General features: G+C 43.4%; 1 protein-coding gene across 3 annotated transcripts in view; it reads right to left on the minus strand.

Moving 5' to 3' along the window:
- DTWD2 (DTW motif tRNA-uridine aminocarboxypropyltransferase 2) overlaps positions 1–24,018 on the minus strand; it is a 313,298-nt gene that overhangs the window by 145,681 nt on the left and 143,599 nt on the right. For all 3 annotated transcript variants that reach the window (XM_077290776.1, XM_077290783.1, XM_077290792.1), the window contains one exon: positions 1,185–1,279. In XM_077290776.1, coding sequence (XP_077146891.1) covers positions 1,185–1,279 — 95 coding nt within the window. The remainder of the gene's footprint in view (positions 1–1,184; positions 1,280–24,018) is intronic.

The raw sequence follows: 24,018 nt of genomic DNA on the forward strand, positions 1-24,018 counted from the left end.
GCTCCATACAAGGCAGGATGGATCCATGCTTTCATGTTGTTTACGCCAAATTCTGACCCTACCATCCGAATGTCGCAGCAGAAATCGAGACTCATCAGACCAAGCAACGTTTTTCCAATCTTCTACTGTCCAATTTCGATGAGCTTGTACAAATTGTAGCCTCAGTTTCCTGTTCTTAGCTGAAAGGAGTGGTACCCGGTGTGGTCTTCTGCTGCTGTAGCCCATCTGCCTCAAAGTTCAACGCACTGTGCGTTCAGAGATGCTCTTAGGCCTACCTTGGTTGTAACGGGTGGCGATTTGAGTCACTGTTGCCTTTCTATCAGCTCGAACCAGTCTGCCCATTCTCCTCTGACCTCTGGCATCAACAAGGCATTTCCGCCCACAGAACTGCCGCTCACTGGATTTTTTTTCTTTTTCGGACCATTCTCTGTAAACCCTAGAGATGGTTGTGCGTGAAAATCCCAGTAGATCAGCAGTTTCTGAAATACTCAGACCAGCCCTTCTGGCACCAACAACCATGCCACGTTCAAAGGCACTCAAATCACCTTTCTTCCCCATACTGATGCTCGGTTTGAACTGCAGGAGATTGTCTTGACCATGTCTACATGCCTAAATGCACTGAGTTGCCGCCATGTGATTGGCTGATTAGAAATTAAGTGTTAACAAGAAGTTGGACAGCTGTACCTAATAAAGTGGCCAGTGAGTGTATACTGCCATGGTTCTAGGAGTGCTGTTTACACAGGATGATGCACCATTGACAACGATGATTTTTGTGCTGTATAACAAATCAAAAGATCATTTCACCCGATGAATTAGTGTTTTTCCCGTTCATTGGATGATCAGCAGCCTGTTTCAAACCAAGACAATCGTAAAATGAGTATTTAACATGTTTCATTCACAATTTTCTTGCATTGTAAATGCCCTTTTTGGGCACATTTTGGGGTCTTTTACACTGACCAGAACCTGATGACAATAGTTTACTGAAACCAGAAGGCACATTTTCACATTGTGAAGCAAGCAAGCCAAATGGGAAAAAAAAAAAAAATCAAGTATGGATTTAAAGTTTTAGAAATCATACTTTTAGCCATCAGTATAATTATCTACAGCATTCTAAAATATGATGTGTTCCAACAAAAATAAAAGACAACCTGTGTAATCGCTAAGAATGGAAATTGTACTTTTACCTTTCTTCTCCAAAACGCCGGCCAATTAAGACCTTGCATTTTTCTTCTGGAAGACAAGCTGCCAAAAGAGGGACTGTCCGAAGAACCCTACTCTCCTATGTAGGGAAAAGGAAAAGAAAAAGGTAAGTAAGGTGGATGAGATCATTAACTGCAAGATACAATTATGTCCAAACAACCCCCTGATAAAGATTCCTTTGGCTCGTCTTGTACACAAGAATGCTCAATGTGTCCTCATGTATATCGCACTATTTACAGCTAATGAAAAAAGTCTACACGAATCTAGTCTGGTGGGAAAAGGAGCCCAATACAAAGCATAAGTCAGCAGTGACACTTCTGTCTAATGATATTGTGGTTTTCTTTCTCCGAACCACAAGGCTGATCTGTAAACACAAACCTATAGTCTTTAAAATTATAACCTTGTAATAACATTCAGTCCTACAACAGCATGGTCATTATATGAAATACTCATTAACCCCTTGTCTCCTCAGCCAGTCTTTGCTTTTACTTTTGCAGTTTTTCCTCCTCTTCCTCCAAGATCCATAACCTTTTCATAAGGGCTTAGAAGGGCTTGTTTTTTGAGAGACGAATCATAATATTGAATTACACCATCTATTTGACCATACAACAAACCCAACAAAAAACATCTGAAGTGTAATCGTATGTTGAAATACATGGTTTTATTGTGAACAATTAAAACATCTTAGAAATCAATGGTGTAAACGTAATAAGTATAGGAATCTAGTAAAAAAAAAGTGGGACATTACCATTGCGGGAGCTACTAACGTAAGTCACAATGATCAAATAGAAAACAATAAGTGACTTGTGCCTGTGTAACACTGTAACAATATAAGGAAAGTAGTGACCACGGCACTCAGGGATTCTTGGGAGGTGCTCAAGTAGGGGATCCAACCCGTAAGTAGCAAATACAATAATTCTTGGCACTCAAGAGAAATTTGTAGAAAAAGTTCAAAAAGTAGATTTTTATTTTAGTGCATCCAGCTCAACATATAAACGTTTTCGGTCTCGACAACTGAGACCTTCATCAGATATGGTTGTCAAATGCTGCAATGTATATACAAAAAAGACAAAAGAAAATGCTTTTGAATAAAGAAAATACTGTTGCACAATAATATATGAGAAAACGAATGACAAGGAATGCGATCCATACTATACTAATCAAAATGACAGTCTGTATACAAACATAAATAGTGACATGCAGCGCAGATGGCAGGGATAGGTGGATCCGGCCTGAATCAGCGTGAGTCGTGAGTCCTGTTCAAAAAGGTGCTGGAGAGTGTACACGTGTTAAGGTTATGCTAAGTAGAAACGAAAATAAGCACAGGTAACATAGAACGGGTAATATGAGGAAACATCAGGGTGTGACCTGGTGGTGGGTCTGGTGTAGCATTAAACACACTGTCCTAGGTAAAGGATACGGGAAGTGGACTACCCTCCACTAGTAGGTGTGGGGCTATGCACAGTGAGCTACCTGCAAACAGGAGAGAGAATACGCATCAGAGTATTAAAGACAAAAGGAAAAAGGAACAAAAAGGAATTGTACAGTGAAAGAACACAAGATATCCTGTGGGATGTATGCCATAATGACTACGGGGGTGACCACCATTAAACCAGATAGCTGCTATATAATACAGGGCCAATTGGTCCAGGGAGGTTTACCTGGAGAATACCGGTAGTGTGTGTGGGTCACACACAGCGTGTGTAGCCAAGGAGCGGGAATGCAAAGCGTCTGTAAATGAAAAGTTGATACACAGAACCGTATGAGACAGCTATAGGGGTACCACAGAAGGCTGTCATGGGCCTGGAAGCCATACCTGTAACACTGGACGGCAGTATATGGCGCTTGTGATAATGCGAGGTACTCGCAGGGTGAGGAGCGCTGTGGACAGAAGGTATGGGCAAGGGTTATAGGACATTAGTGGGACCAGAGCCAAAATAGACAGAAGGCCAAGCCGGCGGGGGGCTGGAACCGATGTTGGTATTACCTGTATGGTGCCGCTGCCAGGGGTGGGGAAGACGCTGCGCTGCTGTGCAAGGAGGCGCTCCCGGGGCTGCTAGGAGAAGTGCAGCACTTCCGGGTATAAGAGCGCGCAGGGAAGAGTCACCTGACGTCTGACGTCATCGGATCATGTGACCGGAGAGGCCGGCGCATGCGCAGAAGCGCTGATGGGGCTAACAGGGGGAATAAGCGCAGGGAACAGTCAGCGCTTGCATGGAACGCTCAGGGGGACAAAGTGAATGAATGTAAAGCTGCATTGCAGCATGTAGAAATGAACAGGCTGTATGATGGGGACACTAATGTGGGATAAACTATCATAAGGCCATCTGGTATGGGTCACCCCGATTATATAGAGAAATGGTTAACCCTCTATATAAAGGCATACAGTGCATACTATACCGTGTGCAGTGTTACGTGCGAGGGGTGCGTTTAACGGTTCTGTTGAAAGAAACAGAAAAGAACACAGGTTAGAGGCATCCAAAATGACTACAATGTTACATTTTACAAACCAGTGCTAAAAATCTATATTAAAAATAACAACATACGTGTACATTGTTACAGATATGCCGAGACGTCATAGTCCCTATTGAGTCCCTTTGGTTCTAAGGTCTGCAGGGTGTATATCCAGTAAGCCTCCCTTTTGAGAAGTAAACTAACGCGGCTTTGGCCCCTTCTTGGAGTGTCTACCTGTTCCAGGACTTGAAAACGGAGCTGAGAAATATTGTGGTTATATTTGGAAAAATGGTAGGGGAGGGGTAGGTGTGCCTTGTTACAGCGGATTGTAGATTTGTGTTGGGCCACTCTGTCTCTAATTGGCTGTGTGGTTTCACCCACATATGCCAGCCCACAGGGGCATTTGATGATATAAATAACATGTGTGGATTCGCAGGTGAAGAAACCTTTAATGGGAATGGCCTTGCCCGTCTGAGGGTGAAAAACTGAGGGCCCCCTCTGGACATTGCTACATTGTAGGCAACTCAGGCACGGGAATGTACCTTGTCTCTGGGTTTGCAAGAACGATTGTTTGGGCATCCTAATGCTAGAGCCAATGTCCGCTTTGACCAGTTTATCCCTAAGATTTCTAGCTCGTTTGTAGCAGGGCATAAAAGGTGCTCTAAATTCTGAAATATCAGGGTAGCTTTTTGTAAGGATACCCCAGTGTCTCCTGATGGTAGACTGAACCATATTGGAGAAGGGATGAAATGTGGAGACAAAAGGAATTCTCTTGCGGTCATCTTTAGGTCTAACCACTGAGATATTGCGTTGGGCCTCTGTGAGGATGTGCTGTGGATACCCCCGGTTGGAGAATTTTTGTTCCATCTCGCCCAGTCTTGTTTTTTTGATCTTGTCATCTGAGACAATCCTTTCCACTCTGTGGAATTGGGACTTGGGGATAGAATTTTTTATGGAAGGTGGATGGCAACTGGTGAAGTACAGGAGGCCGTTACGGTCCGTTGGCTTGGTGTATAAATCAATGGATAGGCGACCGTCCCTTTCCTTGTAAATAAGGGTATCTAGAAAGCTGATTTTGGAATTGTCATGTTGTAAGGTGAAACCGAGTTCGGGCCAGATGCTGTTGATGTGTTGGTCAAAGGTTATTAATGACTCAAGGGGACCGTCCCACACGCAGAAAATGTCATCAATATATCTGCGCCATACCCTACAGTGGGAGGTGAACAGAGGATGTTCATACACAAAGTCGTTTTCAAAAGCAGCCATGTATGCATTGGCGTATGGGGGCGCTACGTTCGCGCCCATTGCAGTACCCTGTAGCTGGGCATAATAGGAATCTTGGAACATGAAGTAATTATCTCTCAGGACTAAGTTTAACAGGTCCGCACAGAAGTGACGAATTTTGATGTCAACTTTATTGTCTAGCAGGAGCCTATCGGTCGCAGCAAGACCTTTGTCATGAACAATGGATGTGTAAAGGCTATTTACGTCCCATGTGATTAGGAGGGAGGAAGGAGGTATAGGGCCCAAAGTTTTTATGACTTGGATGAATTCACCAGTGTCCAAAAGAAAGGACCGGGTGGTTTTGACGAGTGGAGTGAGAATTCTCACTCCACTCGTCAAAACCACCCGGTCCTTTCTTTTGGACACTGGTGAATTCATCCAAGTCATAAAAACTTTGGGCCCTATACCTCCTTCCTCCCTCCTAATCACATGGGACGTAAATAGCCTTTACACATCCATTGTTCATGACAAAGGTCTTGCTGCGACCGATAGGCTCCTGCTAGACAATAAAGTTGACATCAAAATTCGTCACTTCTGTGCGGACCTGTTAAACTTAGTCCTGAGAGATAATTACTTCATGTTCCAAGATTCCTATTATGCCCAGCTACAGGGTACTGCAATGGGCGCGAACGTAGCGCCCCCATACGCCAATGCATACATGGCTGCTTTTGAAAACGACTTTGTGTATGAACATCCTCTGTTCACCTCCCACTGTAGGGTATGGCGCAGATATATTGATGACATTTTCTGCGTGTGGGACGGTCCCCTTGAGTCATTAATAACCTTTGACCAACACATCAACAGCATCTGGCCCGAACTCGGTTTCACCTTACAACATGACAATTCCAAAATCAGCTTTCTAGATACCCTTATTTACAAGGAAAGGGACGGTCGCCTATCCATTGATTTATACACCAAGCCAACGGACCGTAACGGCCTCCTGTACTTCACCAGTTGCCATCCACCTTCCATAAAAAATTCTATCCCCAAGTCCCAATTCCACAGAGTGGAAAGGATTGTCTCAGATGACAAGATCAAAAAAACAAGACTGGGCGAGATGGAACAAAAATTCTCCAACCGGGGGTATCCACAGCACATCCTCACAGAGGCCCAACGCAATATCTCAGTGGTTAGACCTAAAGATGACCGCAAGAGAATTCCTTTTGTCTCCACATTTCATCCCTTCTCCAATATGGTTCAGTCTACCATCAGGAGACACTGGGGTATCCTTACAAAAAGCTACCCTGATATTTCAGAATTTAGAGCACCTTTTATGCCCTGCTACAAACGAGCTAGAAATCTTAGGGATAAACTGGTCAAAGCGGACATTGGCTCTAGCATTAGGATGCCCAAACAATCGTTCTTACAAACCCAGAGACAAGGTACATTCCCGTGCCTGAGTTGCCTACAATGTAGCAATGTCCAGAGGGGGCCCTCAGTTTTTCACCCTCAGACGGGCAAGGCCATTCCCATTAAAGGTTTCTTCACCTGCGAATCCACACATGTTATTTATATCATCAAATGCCCCTGTGGGCTGGCATATGTGGGTGAAACCACACAGCCAATTAGAGACAGAGTGGCCCAACACAAATCTACAATCCGCTGTAACAAGGCACACCTACCCCTCCCCTACCATTTTTCCAAATATAACCACAATATTTCTCAGCTCCGTTTTCAAGTCCTGGAACAGGTAGACACTCCAAGAAGGGGCCAAAGCCGCGTTAGTTTACTTCTCAAAAGGGAGGCTTACTGGATATACACCCTGCAGACCTTAGAACCAAAGGGACTCAATAGGGACTATGACGTCTCGGCATATCTGTAACAATGTACACGTATGTTGTTATTTTTAATATAGATTTTTAGCACTGGTTTGTAAAATGTAACATTGTAGTCATTTTGGATGCCTCTAACCTGTGTTCTTTTCTGTTTCTTTCAACAGAACCGTTAAACGCACCCCTCGCACGTAACACTGCACACGGTATAGTATGCACTGTATGCCTTTATATAGAGGGTTAACCATTTCTCTATATAATCGGGGTGACCCATACCAGATGGCCTTATGATAGTTTATCCCACATTAGTGTCCCCATCATACAGCCTGTTCATTTCTACATGCTGCAATGCAGCTTTACATTCATTCACTTTGTCCCCCTGAGCGTTCCATGCAAGCGCTGACTGTTCCCTGCGCTTATTCCCCCTGTTAGCCCCATCAGCGCTTCTGCGCATGCGCCGGCCTCTCCGGTCACATGATCCGATGACGTCAGACGTCAGGTGACTCTTCCCTGCGCGCTCTTATACCCGGAAGTGCTGCACTTCTCCTAGCAGCCCCGGGAGCGCCTCCTTGCACAGCAGCGCAGCGTCTTCCCCACCCCTGGCAGCGGCACCATACAGGTAATACCAACATCGGTTCCAGCCCCCCGCCGGCTTGGCCTTCTGTCTATTTTGGCTCTGGTCCCACTAATGTCCTATAACCCTTGCCCATACCTTCTGTCCACAGCGCTCCTCACCCTGCGAGTACCTCGCATTATCACAAGCGCCATATACTGCCGTCCAGTGTTACAGGTATGGCTTCCAGGCCCATGACAGCCTTCTGTGGTACCCCTATAGCTGTCTCATACGGTTCTGTGTATCAACTTTTCATTTACAGACGCTTTGCATTCCCGCTCCTTGGCTACACACGCTGTGTGTGACCCACACACACTACCGGTATTCTCCAGGTAAACCTCCCTGGACCAATTGGCCCTGTATTATATAGCAGCTATCTGGTTTAATGGTGGTCACCCCCGTAGTCATTATGGCATACATCCCACAGGATATCTTGTGTTCTTTCACTGTACAATTCCTTTTTGTTCCTTTTTCCTTTTGTCTTTAATACTCTGATGCGTATTCTCTCTCCTGTTTGCAGGTAGCTCACTGTGCATAGCCCCACACCTACTAGTGGAGGGTAGTCCACTTCCCGTATCCTTTACCTAGGACAGTGTGTTTAATGCTACACCAGACCCACCACCAGGTCACACCCTGATGTTTCCTCATATTACCCGTTCTATGTTACCTGTGCTTATTTTCGTTTCTACTTAGCATAACCTTAACACGTGTACACTCTCCAGCACCTTTTTGAACAGGACTCACGACTCACGCTGATTCAGGCCGGATCCACCTATCCCTGCCATCTGCGCTGCATGTCACTATTTATGTTTGTATACAGACTGTCATTTTGATTAGTATAGTATGGATCGCATTCCTTGTCATTCGTTTTCTCATATATTATTGTGCAACAGTATTTTCTTTATTCAAAAGCATTTTCTTTTGTCTTTTTTGTATATACATTGCAGCATTTGACAACCATATCTGATGAAGGTCTCAGTTGTCGAGACCGAAAACGTTTATATGTTGAGCTGGATGCACTAAAATAAAAATCTACTTTTTGAACTTTTTCTACAAATTTCTCTTGAGTGCCAAGAATTATTGTATTTACTGTAACAATATAAGTCAAGGCTCGTTAAAGGGTCAATATTGACTGTTAGGATTGCTACTTCCAATAGGTGGCACTAGAGTTCAAGTCCTCTTCCTCTCTGAAGAGACTATTAACCTTTTTATATATTGTTCATATTTTTAACAACTTTTTAATTGTTTAGTTGCCTTAGGGGTCTTGAACTTACGGTCATCTGATCGCTTATACTACATACTGCAATGCATTGCTGCAGTAATTAGTGTAAATTGTGATCTCCTGCGGACAGCGCGGTGGCTCAGTGATTAGCACTGTAGATTTGCAGCACTGGGGTACTTAGTTCAAATCCCATCAAGAACAACATCTGCAAGGAGTTTGTATGTTCTCCCTGTGTCTGCGTTGGTTCCTCCAAAGACATACTGATAGGGAATCTAGATTGTGATGTTTGTTAAGAGCTGTAGAATTAATGGCACTATGTAAGAGAGTGAAATAAATAAAAAGTAAGCTTGTGGCTTAACTTCATAGGAGAACCAATATGGCAGTGACAGCGTACACCAGCAGGCCCTGGCTTCCATGGTAAGACATCAGTGCCCGATTGTGTCTCAGGACCGGTGGTAGCACAAGCACACAGGTAACCGCTCTATTTAAAAGTTGCCGTCAGACATTGACAGCAGCATCTAAATAGTTAACAGCAGTGATCGGAGCTCTGCTTCAGTTGCTGCTTTTAGAGACAGATAAGAAACAACTGATCAGGTTGATGAGGTTCATTTTTAATAGTTTCCATTTTTTATGCATACCCTGATATGTGCACAGTTATTGTATGCTTCTCTATTGTCATATTACTTCTAAATAAAGATATATCTTTTTATTACACATTCTCTGCTTTGGTGGTTTTCGGACTTGTCCTGTTTGGAGCACAGATCAGTTGTTTCTTGTAAGTGGTTTCCACTTGTTTCTCTGCACATATGGTGGCTCTATGGTATTTAATGAATTATTTGCTCACAAAAACTACTGAATTAACAGGATATTCCTACATAATACCATTGGGTATCACTCTTGTGTTTATCTTTTAGAGACAGATGTAACATCTATTAAGCAGGTACCAAGATGTAGTAGACTACGACTTGCAACCAGTCTCAACTAGACGTATGTGCACGTATGATGCACAGAATCCTGTTTAGCTGGGATTTAGAGGTAAACCCCGATGAAGATACTGAAATTAGGCCAAAACATGCTGTGAACGTTGTCTAATTCTAAAAGCCGTGAAATATATGACACTATATACAGCAAAATGTAGTTGTCAATGCCTACAACTGAGTAGGATAGTTCTAACTAGTGATAAGCGAGCGTGCTCCGACAGGGTGCTAGTAGAGTATCTTCAACGTGCGCTAATATTATATGTTCGAGTCCCCGCGGCTCCATATCTCAGCCGCAACACATTCAGGCACTGCCTAACAAACGTGTTGCAGCAGTCAACAGCCACGAGGACTGAAACATATAATATTAGCGCACGCTGAAGACACTCTAGCACCCAAGCCTTCCGGATAACACCCTGTCGGAGCACGCTCGCTCATCACTAGTTCTAACCCAACACAACATATCTGTCACAGAAAATAGAACTCTATTTTGCTTGCACAAATACATTTCAATGTATTTTACAAATATTGCTGCTCTTCAGTTAGTATAAAAATATATTTTTATTGGCTACACAACTAGATGCCGGGAGATTTATCAACCCTTTTTATAATGTGGGAAAGAGCTTGCCAGAAAACTGTTCCAAATGTACTGGCAGACAGCACACATCATAGCCGAGTACAGTTCTGAGATTGATACAGAAGGCAATAATCACTCAGCACAGAATGGAGACTCCGGCTCACAAAATCCTAATCAGAGTCAAAACATGTTGCCTGAGTGTCAGAGAATAGAACTTTTTTAAAAGCCTGCTTCCTCCACATGGCAGATAATGCAACCTGAATACTAAGCACCACCTCATTATTTTGTTTTTAGCACACTGTAAGCAGAGCCGAGCAGTGAGCAGACGAAGGATAATAGGCCCTCATGCATATCCACATTACCGTGGTAGAGATTCTGCTCCTTACCGGCTCAGGTACAACAGAGACACTACACACTGACGCAGATCACCTGTCATAGCCACATAACACCCAGATGATGTGTCTGAATATGCTACTGTATAACAAGGGTGGACACATCACCACTACCGGGGGTCCAGAAATCTGGATGTCTACAAAACACAGCAACAAGATGCTTCTCCCTCCATGATTTTCAGATACAGACATTTCTACAACAAATCTGCCCTCATTGTGCAATACTAAATGATAAAAAAGCATTTAAAAGAAATCGGTCACCTGATTTTGTATTATGTAAGGGCAGAGACCTTGATTCCAACGATGTTTTACGGGCTGCTTGGTGTAGTTTTGATAACATCACAATTGTATCAGCAGGACATTATCATTAGAGGACTAGCAAATCTGATGCCATGTAGTCCTCCAGTTTCAAAAGCTTTGTATAAACCAGCCTCCAACACTGATTCACAGCTTTCTGCCAATAAGTTATGTGGGCGGGTTATACAAAGCTTCACATTCAAAGAACTGATAGATCTGTAGCAAATAAAACAGGGATTTTATCAAAACTGCAGAAAGAAGCCCAGTAAGTGATACATTGCTGGAATCAGGGTCTCTACCCCTGCTGCTCTCAGATACGGTAGAAAACACAGGCCATATATTCCTTTTAACAAGACACAGAAATCAGATTAAACTTTCTAAAAATTAAAAAAAACAACCTTAAAAGGAACTTGTCATGTGACAAAACACTATTAATCTGCAGATGTGGGGTTTATCTGCAGGTTAATAGCGTTCTGAACCTGCCTGGTGCCAGCAGTTAGATCCAAGATCTGGTCGGAAATTAAGTTTATTCCTACCTGCAACGTTCGGGTTTCAGTCATGGGGTGGCGCTGGTTCAGTCAATGCTCTCTGTAGCCGCACCCCTAGCACTGACTAACAGCCGGCCTTAAAGCTGATCCTGCCATCAGTCATTGTCGGGGGTCGCTTTCTATACACAGGGCAGTGACTGAATCCACGCCAGCGCCACCCCCTGATAGATCCATATGTTGCCAACAGGAATAAAGTTAATTTCGTCCCGAAAGCGGGCGTCTAAGTGCCGGCACCAAGCAAGTTCAGAATGCTATTAACCTGCTGTCAAGGCTCCCGGGTGTAACTACTGCCGGGAGGCTAGTAGCCGCAGTAAGGGAGCCCAAAGCAGAACGGCAGAGAACTCACCGGGTAGCAAGCAGGACCTGAACCATGTGACAGAGGGGGAGTGGCCAGGGGCGGAGCCAGACGCTGGGGTGCAAAGGTGGCGAAAGGCACTGGGCAGTAGTCAAACGTGCCGAGGTCAATAACCAGGGGACAAGCGAGGTACTGGAGTGTGAGACAGGTGGAAGCTGGAGGTCAGAAAGCAGAGTAAGAGAATGAATAGAAACACAAAGCAGAGAAGCTGAGAGGATCAAACAGACCAGATCAAGCACGGGCAGCAAACCAACAACACCGCATCCACACACACACCAGGGGTCAAGCACACAGACAAAACGACAGTATAACTGACAGAGAATCCTAGTCCAGCATGGGTATATATATCCCTCCCAGATCCAAAAGGAGGCCACAACAATTATCCCTGAGAGGGATTATGATTTCAGCCACCACTACTCCTGGCTGAAGAATGGAGGAGGGAGGTTCTGGAGGGGACAGAGAATCAAAGCTTTGAGATAAAGCATCAGCCTTAATATTTTTAGATCCTGGGTAGAATGTGATGGTAAATTGAAATCAAGAAAAAAAAAGCGCCAACCAAGCCTGTTTGGGGGGTCAATCTCTTGGCAGACTCAATATAGGTCAAATTTTTTTGATCAGTCATAACTTTAATGGGGTGGACGGCACCCTCCAGGAAATGCCTCCATTCTCCAAAAGCCAACTTAACCGTCAACAATTCCCTATTGCCGACATCATAATTTCTCTCGGCCGGAGATAATTTTTTTTTTAGAAAAGAAGGCACACGGCTTCAGATTAGTGAGTTTGGACCACAGACAAAACTGCCCCCACCCCCACCTCAGAAACATCAACCTCCACAATAAAGGATCTTGACGGATCGGGTTGCACCAACACAGGAGCTGAAGTAAAACATTTCTTTAGTGTCATGAAAGAATTTTTTGCAGCCACGGACCAATGAACATTTTTCCAGTTTAGCACATAAATGATTCTCCCAAGTCTCCTAAGAACAATACGCAGACTGTCCACTGAGTACACTAAAATGTCATCCAGGTAGATGACCACATAACACCCAATTAGGTCAGAGAAAATAACATTAATGACATTTTGAAAAAAACGGGAGGAGCGTTAGTGAGACCAAAGGGCATTACTAAGTTTTCAAACAGCCCCTCAGTCGTCAGGAACACTGTTTTCCATTCATCCCCTTCCCGGACCCTTATATTTTTATAAGCTCCTTGTAAAATCGAGCTTAGAGAACCATTTGGCCCCTGTGAGTTGGTTACATAAATCGAGAATCAAGGGAAGAGGGTACATGTTTTTTACCGTAATCTTGTTCAGTTCCCAAAAGTCGAGGCATGGCGGCAAACCACCATCTTTCTTTTTTATGAAAAAGAACCCCGCTGCCACAGGTGAAACAGAAAGCCGAATATGCCCCTTGCGAAGACTCTCTGCTATGTACTCCTTCATGGCTTGATGCTCCGGCCCAAGCAAATTAAACAGGCGAGCCTTGGGTAACTTGGCTCCCGGGACTAAATCAATGGCACAATCGAAAGGTCTATGTGGTGGAAGCACCTCAGCCTCGCTTTTGGAAAACACATCTTCAAAGTCCATCAGGTATTCCGGAATACCCTCCAGACCGTCAGGCGACACAGATACAGATTTTACAGAGGTGACAAGAGGTACCAGGTAACAACATATACTGTTATCCTTACATCCCCACTGATTGATCTCCCCCGTCACCCAATCAATGATAGGATTACCAGTCCAGCAGGAAAATTATCTAGAACAAAACAACTTAATTTTTCCACATGAGTAGAACCCACTTTCAGAGAGAAAACTTCATACGTGAAACAAATTCCATCCTGGGTGAGAGGAGATAAGTCAATAGCCACAATTTTAACAGGATCCTTAAGCCTGACTGTCCCTATCTTATTAAGAGACACCACCCGGGCATCGATCAGGTTAAAGGTAGAACCCAGTCAGCAAAGTCAACAAAGGCATTGGTCATGATAGGACCGTCAGCAAGTTCCAATTCCACCTGAAGCAAAATTTTAGCAAGTGAGGAAAAATGTACCTGGTAGTCTGGGTAACCTCCTTGATCGTTACCCAGACTTAGGCGTTTCCCGATGGCTTAGCAGAACAAGGACAAGAGGGACAGTCCCTTTTCCAATGCCCAGAGGCTCCACAGCAAAAGCATAGTTGGTTGTCTCTGTGGTGTCTTCACTCTCTTTCCATCATCGAGATAGCCCCAACCTCCATGGGCTCAGGGACGGACGCAGTGTAGCACAGGTTGGAGTATAATGGAGACTCCAGAAGCATCACTTCCCTGGCACGGAGTCTCTGGTCCATGCGGATCGCCTGCGTCATGGCATCCTCCAGGGTATAGGGGGGGCGGATGTAATGCCAGAGCATCCTGTAAACGGTCGGAAATGCCCCTGCCGAACAACCCCCTCAGGGCAGTTTCTTTCCAGGATACTTCAGCGGCCCAGCATCTAAACTCTGAGCAGAACTATTCGGCTGAGTGCCTCCCCTGTGTCATACTCATCACTTTATCCTCTGTCATACGCACTATTAGGCTCGTCATAAATGCCCCAAAGCCTCAAAGAACAGGTTCACCGGCATACGTTCAGAAGCAGAGGGAGAGAGAAAGCCCTTACCTGTGGAGCCCCCCTTAACAAGGACTTAACGATCCCCACTTTCTGACTTTCATTACTAGAAGCCCAGGGACATAACTCAAAAAAACAACTTGCATCCCTCTTTAAAAACCCTAAACGACTTTTTATCCATGGAAAAATTGTCAGGTAACTTTATCGGTGGTTCGGTGTCCACTAGGGATACATCAGTGGGGCTCCCATCCTGAGTCCCCGACGGAACAGGACCCTGTAGAGTGCCCGCCGCATCTCTCTGCATCTGTTGGTGCGAGTGAACCAGGGCTTGCTGTTCCATGGACAGCTTCTGCATAAGTTGGGAGAGCTCATTAACCTGCTCCATAAGAGCCTGTACCGGATCAATAATAAACTCGCACCTCACCACCTGGAAGAGACTGTATGGTCAGTTATAATGTCAAGGCTCCCGAGTGTAACTACTGCCGGGAGGCTACTCGCCACAGTAAGGGAGCCCGAGCAGAACGGTGGAGAAATCACAAGGTAGCAAGCAGGACCTGAACCATGTGACAGCGGGTGAGTGGCCAGGGGCAGAGCCAGGTACCAGGGTGCAAAGGAGGCAAATGGCGCCGGAGAGTAGTCAAATGTGCCCAGATCAATAACCGGGGTTTGTGTTCACTCCTGACCATCTTGACTCTACGAATATTATGGTTTCAGGGCTATTTATACATTTCTGATATTCTCTACTTCCCTATATTTCCTTCCATTTGAGAGCCGTCACACCCTTTGAATCACCCTGTATACTGCTATCTACCATCTCCACAGCCCTAACTTCGGCAGTATTGGGGTCCTCCCTACCCTAGGAAGATTCTCCGGACACATTTCGTCCCTCCACTTTTTTCTATTGCGATCACCGTTATTCCTTTACATGTCTTCATCACGTTTACTGGAATTTCTGCATTTTGTCATTATTATATATTGTATGAATGCTTTCTTTACGCACTTGTCCTTGCTACTCCAAGGCATGGACCTGAATGGTTGGATATCCATTGAATTTATTATTGATGTTAGTATTATTAGCCTATGGAAACCAGGTTACCCTTGAAATTTAACTCGGGGGAGAGGGGGGGGAATAGAGAAAGATTTTTTTTCTTCTTGTATTTAAGAAATTAATGCCCCAGATGTGTCTTTTCTGTGATATTTGATTTCTAATGTGGTTATAGTATTAAGCTTTGCTTGTTCCAGGTTCAATGTTTAAGCAAAACTTAAGTTTGTTTCCATATGAAAAAGTTCATTGTTGTATTTGATGAGATGGAAAAACTTCCACAATTGTAGACATTTTTTTTTCAATAAATCATGAAGGTTAACTAGCAAATTTGACCACTGTCTATTTGAGTTTGACATCCCTGCTCTATGGTGTGAATATGTGTTACTCACCAATGCCATGGACGACATCCAGTGACACTTCAGAGAGCTCACTGCAGAGACAAGAGCAGCGGCTGAACGAGGAGAGTTTAGTATATATTTTGTAAAATTGTGGTGGCAGTATACTGTATGGAGGACTACTATGGGGAGCGCAGTATACTGCATGGAAGACTATGGGGGAGCAGTATACTGTATGGAGGACTACTATGGGGAGCGCAGTATACTGCATGGAGGACTATGGGGAGCGCAGTATACAGCATGGAGGACTATGGGGGAGCAGTATACTGTATGGAGGACTATGAGGAGAGCAGTATACTGTATGGAGGACTATGGGGAGAGCAGTATACTGCAGTATACTATAGGAGGACTATCAACCACATTCGGATCCTTCAGACGAAACCTGAAAACCCACCTCTTCAGGAAAGCTTACAGCCTGCACTGACCCCGCTGCCTCCTCACCACTACCGGAGCTACAGCCTCACCAACACCAGAGCTCCTGCAACCCTCGACCTACTGTCTCCTTCCCCACCATCCTGTAGAATGTAAGTCCGCAAGGGCAGGGTCCTCGCCCTTCTGTATCAGTCTGTAATTGTTAGTTTGCTTACTGTAAGTGATATCTGCAATTTGTATGTAACCCCTTCTCATGTACAGCACCATGGAATCAATGGTGCTATATAAATAAATAATAATATACTGTATGGAGGACTATGAGGAGAGCAGTATACTGTATGGAGGACTATGGTGAGTGCACTATACTGTATGGAGGATTATGGTGAGTGCACTATACTGTATGGAGGACTACTAGGGGTTGCAGTATACTGTATGGAGGACTATGGGGAGGGCAGAATACAGCATGGAGGACTATGGGGAGTGCAGTATGCTGTATGGAGGACTATGTGGAGTGCATTGTACGGTATGGAGGACTATGGGGAGAGCTGTATACTGTATGGAGGACTATGGGGAGAGCTGTATACTGTATGGAGTACTATGGGGAGAGCTGTATACTGTATGGAGGACTATGGCAAGTGCAGTATACTCTATGGAGGACTATGGAGAGTGCAGTATACTGTATGGAGGACTATGTGCAGTGCAGTATACTGTATGGAGGACTATGGGGAGAGCAGAATACTGTATGGAGGACTATGAGGAGAGCAGCATACTGTATGAAGGACTATGGGGAGAACTGTATACTATATGGAGAACTATGGGGAGACCAGTATACTGTATAGAAGACTATGGCGAGTGCAGTATACTGTATAGAGCACTATGGGAAGAGCAGTGTACTGTATGGAGGACTATGGGAAGAGCAGTATACTGCATGGAGGACTATGGGGAGTGCAGTATACAGTATGGAGATCTATGGGGAGTGCAGTATACTGTATGGAGGAATATGTGGAGTGCAGTATACTGTATGGAGGACTATGGGGAGTGCAGTATACTGTATGGAGGATTAGGGGAAGATCAGTATACTGTATGGAGGACTATGGGGAGTGCAGTATACTGTATGGAGGACTATGGGGAGTGCAGTATACAGTATGGAGATTTATGGGGAGTGCAGTATACTGTATGGAGGACTATGGGTCAATTAGAATTTCTGCTATTGGGCACCATGATTACTATGTACACCCCTCATGACATACTTATTGTGGGTAGATCAATTGTGGTTGGATGTTCAATATAGTTTGAGGGTGATTACCAATCAATCACAAAATCTAGGCAAAACCAACATTCTTGATTTGCGGCATTCTTTGTTACAAGTCATTTTCACCTTTACCAACATTCCTTTCTCATAAAATCTGACTTTTTCTAATCGACTGAATTTCTAAGAACTTTCAAAAATGAGTATAAAGCTGGATTTGTGCCAGATCCCAATACAGTCATAATTGTGGGAAGTGAAATTCTCATTAAAACAGCCAGAGCTATTAATTACACCATGTTAATTATGAAGCATCCTAATCACCAAGGGCTTGTTCATTTAGGAAGAAAAAGGTAGAAAAGCAGCTGAAAATTAAGCACTTAACACAACTTAAATCTTCCATTCTAGGGTACATTTCTGAAAATGTAGTTACCAGGGACGCATAATTAAACGATAAATCATTTTAGCGCTTGCAGAAACTATAAACCATAAGATACTTTCATTCAGATCCCGAAAATTTCTGTAAGCTAGCAGGGGGCAGCAATCAAAAGACAACATGGGTGGATTCATTAATGCTCCAGTCATGGTAACTACGTCGGTAAGCGGCTACACAAGAGATGATGAATAAAGATTATTTCTAACGTGACTATCATACGTGGAGAGGTAGAAAGCAATAATGGCTATGGGTACATGTTTGTATAGATCGAAGATACACAACATATTGCAATACAATCCATATTTATAGTGTCCATACAAGATATCGTAGAGTGAAACACAATACAAAACATACAGTACAAATGTATAGATCCTTTCTTTCTAGATGCCCACCTTTATTTTATGTCTGTCACACTGGAAAGCTTTAACCCCATATAGAAGCAGTCTACTTTAGGTTTTAAAACACGCCTATCATATTAACAATAACAAACATATATTTAGTAATGTCTGACACAATACAGATCTGGTATGCTGCAGCCAAACATATTTTTTGTCACCATATATTGGCACACTCGGTTAAATTCCTTGCTATACGTATATATAATCCATTTTCTATTACTCATCATGAAAGAAGTGCCAGTAATTTTTTGCTTGTAGCGTATGATCCATTTAGGGCAGCCTTTAGCTACGAAGCCGGGACATTACACTGCAGTCATTCTTCCCATGACCTATGTACAACCACTCTGAATAGGCGAGTCCCCGCAAAGTCAATTAAATATAATATATACACTATAATAATGTTCATTCAATTTTAAGATTAATAGGAATATATTCAATAACTTCTTAAAATGAAAAAGCCAACTTGAAATCTGCTGCAGACTGGTACAAATGTTCTTTCCAATTTAAGTGGACGCTGAGCGCTCGCCGGCTAACAGCAGGGTGCTCCATAGCTTTTAATATTAAAAATTTTAATAAGCGCTTTTCGACTCGAAGAGTCACCAAACTTAAAAGTATTTATTTTATATCCTACTTCTAGAATATACAAGCACATTCCTTTACAAACATTGCCGCACTATGCAGTTTGCTTACTTAATATTCATTAAAGTGGCAACATCTAAGAGTCAATCAGAGAATCTAAGCAAAAACAGAGACCTGGGCAATGAAAATAGGCAGGCGGAGAGCAAACTGCAGGCACCACACAAGCTCTAGTACAGGCGACAAAAAAAATCATGCCCAACCCAAAACTACATACACATTATACCATGGCTGCTGCATGCTGTGCAGGAATGGAGTGTGGTGGAAGCAGTAAATAAGGGGTACAATTTGGGCTCTGACCTAATAAACATGCTGAAGTCATCTTACAGATATTCTGGTTTGATGAGATAATTACCCTTTAAATCAATGCACTGTAGGATTTTTCCAGTTTTGTTCACCACTGTCTTATTAAAGTCTGTTAGCATAACCTCTAGCGCAGTGTTCCCCAACTCCGGTCCTCAAGAGCCAACAACAGGTCATGTTTTCAGGATTTCCTTAGTATTGCCCAGGTGATAATTGCATCACCTTCACAGACAATAATTCCATCACCTGTGAAATACTAAGGAAATCCTGAAAACAAGACCTGTTGGTGGCTCTTGAGGACTGGATTTGGTTAACACTGCTCTAGCGTCTTCCATCGAAGGCTGCAGCATTACTTTGGGATACAGTGTGATACACTGCAATAACATTCCTCCTCCAAGCACTGGGAAACAGCTACAATATATACAGTTAGGTCCATATATATTTGGACAGAGACGACATTTTTCTAATTTTGGTTATAGTCATTACCACAATGAATTTTAAGCAAAACAATTCAGATGCAGTTGAAGTTCAGACTTTCAGCTTTCATTTGAGGGTATCCACATTAAAATTGGATGAAGGGTTTAGGAGTTTCAGCTCCTTAACAAGTGCCACCCTGTTTTTAAAGGGACCAAAAGTAATTGGACAATTGACTCCAAGGCTATTTCATGCACAGGTGTGGGCAGTCCCTTCGTTATGTCATTCTAAATTAAGCAGATAAAAGGCCTGGAGCTGATTTGAGGTGTGGTGCTTGCATTTGGAAGGTTTTGCTGTGAAGTAAACATGCGGTCAAAGGAGCTCTCCATGCAGGTGAAACAAGCCATCCTTAAGCTGCGAAAACAGAAAAAAAAAACATCCGAGAAATTGCTACAATATTAGCAGTGGCAAAATCAACAGTTTGGTGCATCCTGAGAAAGAAAGAAAGCACTGGTGAACTCATCAATGCAAAAAGACCTGAGCGCCCACGTAAGACAACAGTGGGGGATGATCGCAGAATAATCTCCATGGTGAAGAGAAACTTCTTCACAACAGCCAACCAAGTGAACAACACTCTCCAGGAGGTAGGCGCATCAATATCCAAATCTACTATAAAGAGAAAACTGCATGAAAGTAAATACAGAGGGTTCAGTGCACGGTGCAAGCCACCCATAAGCATCAAGAATAAAAAGGCTAGACTGGACTTTGCTAAAAAAAACAACTAAAAAAGCCAGCACAGTTCTGGAAGAACATTCTTTGGACAGATGAAACCAAGATCATCCTCTACCAGAATGATGGAAAGAGAAAAGTATGGCGAAGGCGTGGTACAGCTCATGATCCAAAGCATACCACATCATCTGTAAAACATGGCGGAGGCAGTATGATGGCTTGGGCATGCATGGCTGCCAGTGGCACTGGGTCACTAGTGTTTATTGATGATGTGACACAGGACAGAAGCAGCCGAATGAATTCTGAGGTATTCAGAGCCATACTGTGTGCTCAGATCCAGCCAAATGCAGCCAAACTGATTGGTCGTCGTTTCATACTACAGATGGACAATGACCCAAAACATAAAGCCAAAGCAACCCAGGAGTTTATTAAAGCAAAGAAGTGGAATATTCCTGAATGGCCAAGTCAGTCACCTGATCTCAACCCAATTGAGCATGCATTTCACTTGTTAAAGACTAAACTTCAGACAGTAAGGCCCACAAACAAACAGCAACTGAAAACCACCGCAGTGAAGGCCTGGCAGAGCATCAAAAAGGAGGAAACCCAGCGTCTGGTGATGTCCATGAGTTCAAGACTTCAGGCAGTCATTGCCAACAAAGGGTTTTCAACCAAGTACTAGAAATGAACATTTTATTTAAAATTATTTAATCTGTCCAATTACTTTTGGTCCCTTTAAAAACAGGGAGGCACATGTTAAGGAGTTGAAACTCCTAAACCCTTCATCCAATTTTAATGTGGATACCCCCAAATGAAAGCTGAAAGTCTGAACTTCAACTGCATCGGAATTGTTTTGTTTAAAATTCATTGTGGTAATGTCTGTAACCAAAATTAGAAAAATGTTGTCTGTGTCCAAATATATATGGACCTAACTGTATATACAGTACATAGATATACAGCGACTGAATATAACTGTCAGCAAATCACTGAGGTTCCACCAGGAAAGCTTAAAGGGGATATCCGGGACATTGTAAAAAAACAAAAAATGTGCTGTAGCACTAACAGGCAAAAAGTTGCCACCTTCATGCCTGTTGTACCCAGCGCCGTTCCTCCCCGACACAGACTGCTCCTGCCGGCGATACAGCTGCCTTTGCTGACGTCACGTTTACAGAGCGGCAGCTTCTATTCAGCTCTGCTCTGCTGACAGGCTGGCACTTCCGACGTCATTCATATTGACAGCCGGATTCCCGCTGTCTAACTGATGGAGCCGCTGTTAATCAGAATGTTGTCGGCAGTCCCACCCCGTCAATAAAGCAGGGCAGTAAAGAAGCCACCGCTCTGTAGACATGACATCAGTAAAGACAGCTGAATCACCGGCAGGAGTGGTCAGTGACTGCTCTGTTCTGGGGAAAAACGGTGCTGGGCACAACAGGCAGATAGGTAGCACAAAATGTGCTTAGGCACATTTTTTGTTTTTCGCTAATTCCCGGATATCCCCTTTAAAGTAAGATTTATCTGGATAGGCACTCAATTCGAGCTTACCCCAAGCTTCAGAGATGTAATTAGCCATGCAAGGACAGTTTTATAGCACTCATAGGGCCTTTGTGCAGCAGTATACACACAGTCTGATGCAGTCCAGAGCTTAAAGTGGCAACAGTGACATATAGACCCCAATACACTTAGAGGAGATGGTGCACTTCAACGCATCACCTCTTTCCAAAAGCTTTAAGCCGCAGTTCCATCCAGCAGAACCCACAAGCTGCATGATTCTTTGATAGGTAAAGAACAGGTGCTCTGCATCTCCTCTTAGGCCATGTGCACACGTTCAGGATTTTTCACGTTTTTTTCGCGTTTTTTTCGCTGTAAAAACGCGAAAAAAACGCTTACATATGCCTCCTATTATTTACAGGGTATTCCGCATTTTTTGTGCAAATGTTGCGATTTTTTCCGCGAAAAAATCGCATCGCGGAAAAAAAAGCAACATGTTCATTAAAAATGCGGAATTGCGGGGATTCCGCACACCTAGGAGTGCATTGATCTGCTTACTTCCCGCACGGGGCTGTGCACACCATGCGGGAAGTAAGCAGATTATGTGCGGTTGGTACCCAGGGTGGAGGAGAGGAGACTCTCCTCCAAAGACTGGGCACCATATAATTGGTCAAAAAAAAAGAATTAAGATGCATAAGCAGCATCTATAGTAACAAGTTGGTCACACTTGTCAAACAGTATGTTTGACAAGTGTGACCAACTTGTCAGTCAGTTTTCCAAGCGATGCTACAGATCGCTTGGAAAACTTTAGCATTCTGCAAGCTAATTATGCTTGCAGAATGCTAAAAAAATGCGAAAAAAACGCAAAAAAAAATGCGGATTTCTTGCAGAAAATTTCCGGTTTTCTTCAGGAAATTTCTGCAAGAAATCCGGACGTGTGCACATACCCTTAAACAGGTTTTCCATTTCTCATCTGCATGGCATCGGCATGTCTGTAATAAAAATAATAGACAGAGCCTGTAATCCTCCTCCCCATGTCTAATGCTGCATTTCAACAACTGCCCTGGTGATTGTGTACTGGTTACAAAATGACATCCTGTCAACAGCTCAGTGGCTTGTGCCATCCACAATGACAGAGCCACTGAGTTGAGTGATTAGCTGATGCGTAGTTGATGTGACTTTGCTGCTGGAAAATAATTACTGGATCAGTGAGGGAGATGCAGCACTGGAACTAGGGAGGGTGAGTACCATCTATTTTTTTCACAGACAAAATCCCTTTATTATGCTGGTACCCAGCAAGTACTTTTCTGGGGGCTTTCCCAAAGTACACAAAAAACATAAGGCAAGAATATTTTGTGAACAGGACCTGAGAAACAACACAAACAAATATTCAATTACAAGGGTACATGCAATAAATATATTATTCACCTATGGAACCATTTTTTATTGTGCATTCATCCCACGTTTATACACTACAGGTCATCTGTAAGTAGTCTGAAACTATGCCTACATCTGCCTCATTTATTTGATCCTTATTAGTAAGGAGAGGGTTGTAAAGAAATTTGTTAGGAATAGGATTACTGAGGTCATAGCTTCCGTTTTTACAGATTACCTCTTATGATTGAAGTTCACCCCCCCACACTCTATTGTCCCGGGAGAAGGGGGGAGGGCTGTTTCTCATCTATACACAGAGCATTTTAAATGCCATGTATACTACCAGATCAATCTCTACCAGAGTAAGTGCTGCTATTTTATTCCCTTTATATATACAAACGTGATAACCTTGTTCAATGAACATAACTGGTATTTACAGTAAATTAAACATTTATGATAATATATAGCGAATAACGGCCTCCAACCCCATTCTGTCAAAGGGAATATACAAGCTGAAGAAGTCTAAAAAGAAAAAAGTACTACACATGACAGATCTTGATTTTGATAAGGAGCAATTAACTTCACCTTCAAGTCTCCTCTAAAAGCCCAGGATGAACTGTCAGAAATGCGCGGAGATCTGAACGGCTGCGCTTTTGCAGTTAATATTATTTCTTAATCAGGCATCTATTTATCTTTTCACATTCAGTTTCTTGCATCATACTAAGAGGCAGATTGAGTGAAGGTTTTCTATGCGAGCGTATACATACAGCCATAGGTCAGGCGTAAACATCCACATTATTACGTGTATTAACGACACAAGTAGAGGCGACATTTAGGCCCAGATTCATCCAAGTTTTTTCCATCAGTCTTCTAACGTCAACACTTTGAAAAAAGTCACAAAATGTTGGAGGAACT

Source organism: Ranitomeya variabilis, chromosome 1, assembly GCF_051348905.1.
Source record: "Ranitomeya variabilis isolate aRanVar5 chromosome 1, aRanVar5.hap1, whole genome shotgun sequence".
NCBI classification, from domain to species: Eukaryota; Metazoa; Chordata; class Amphibia; order Anura; family Dendrobatidae; genus Ranitomeya; species Ranitomeya variabilis.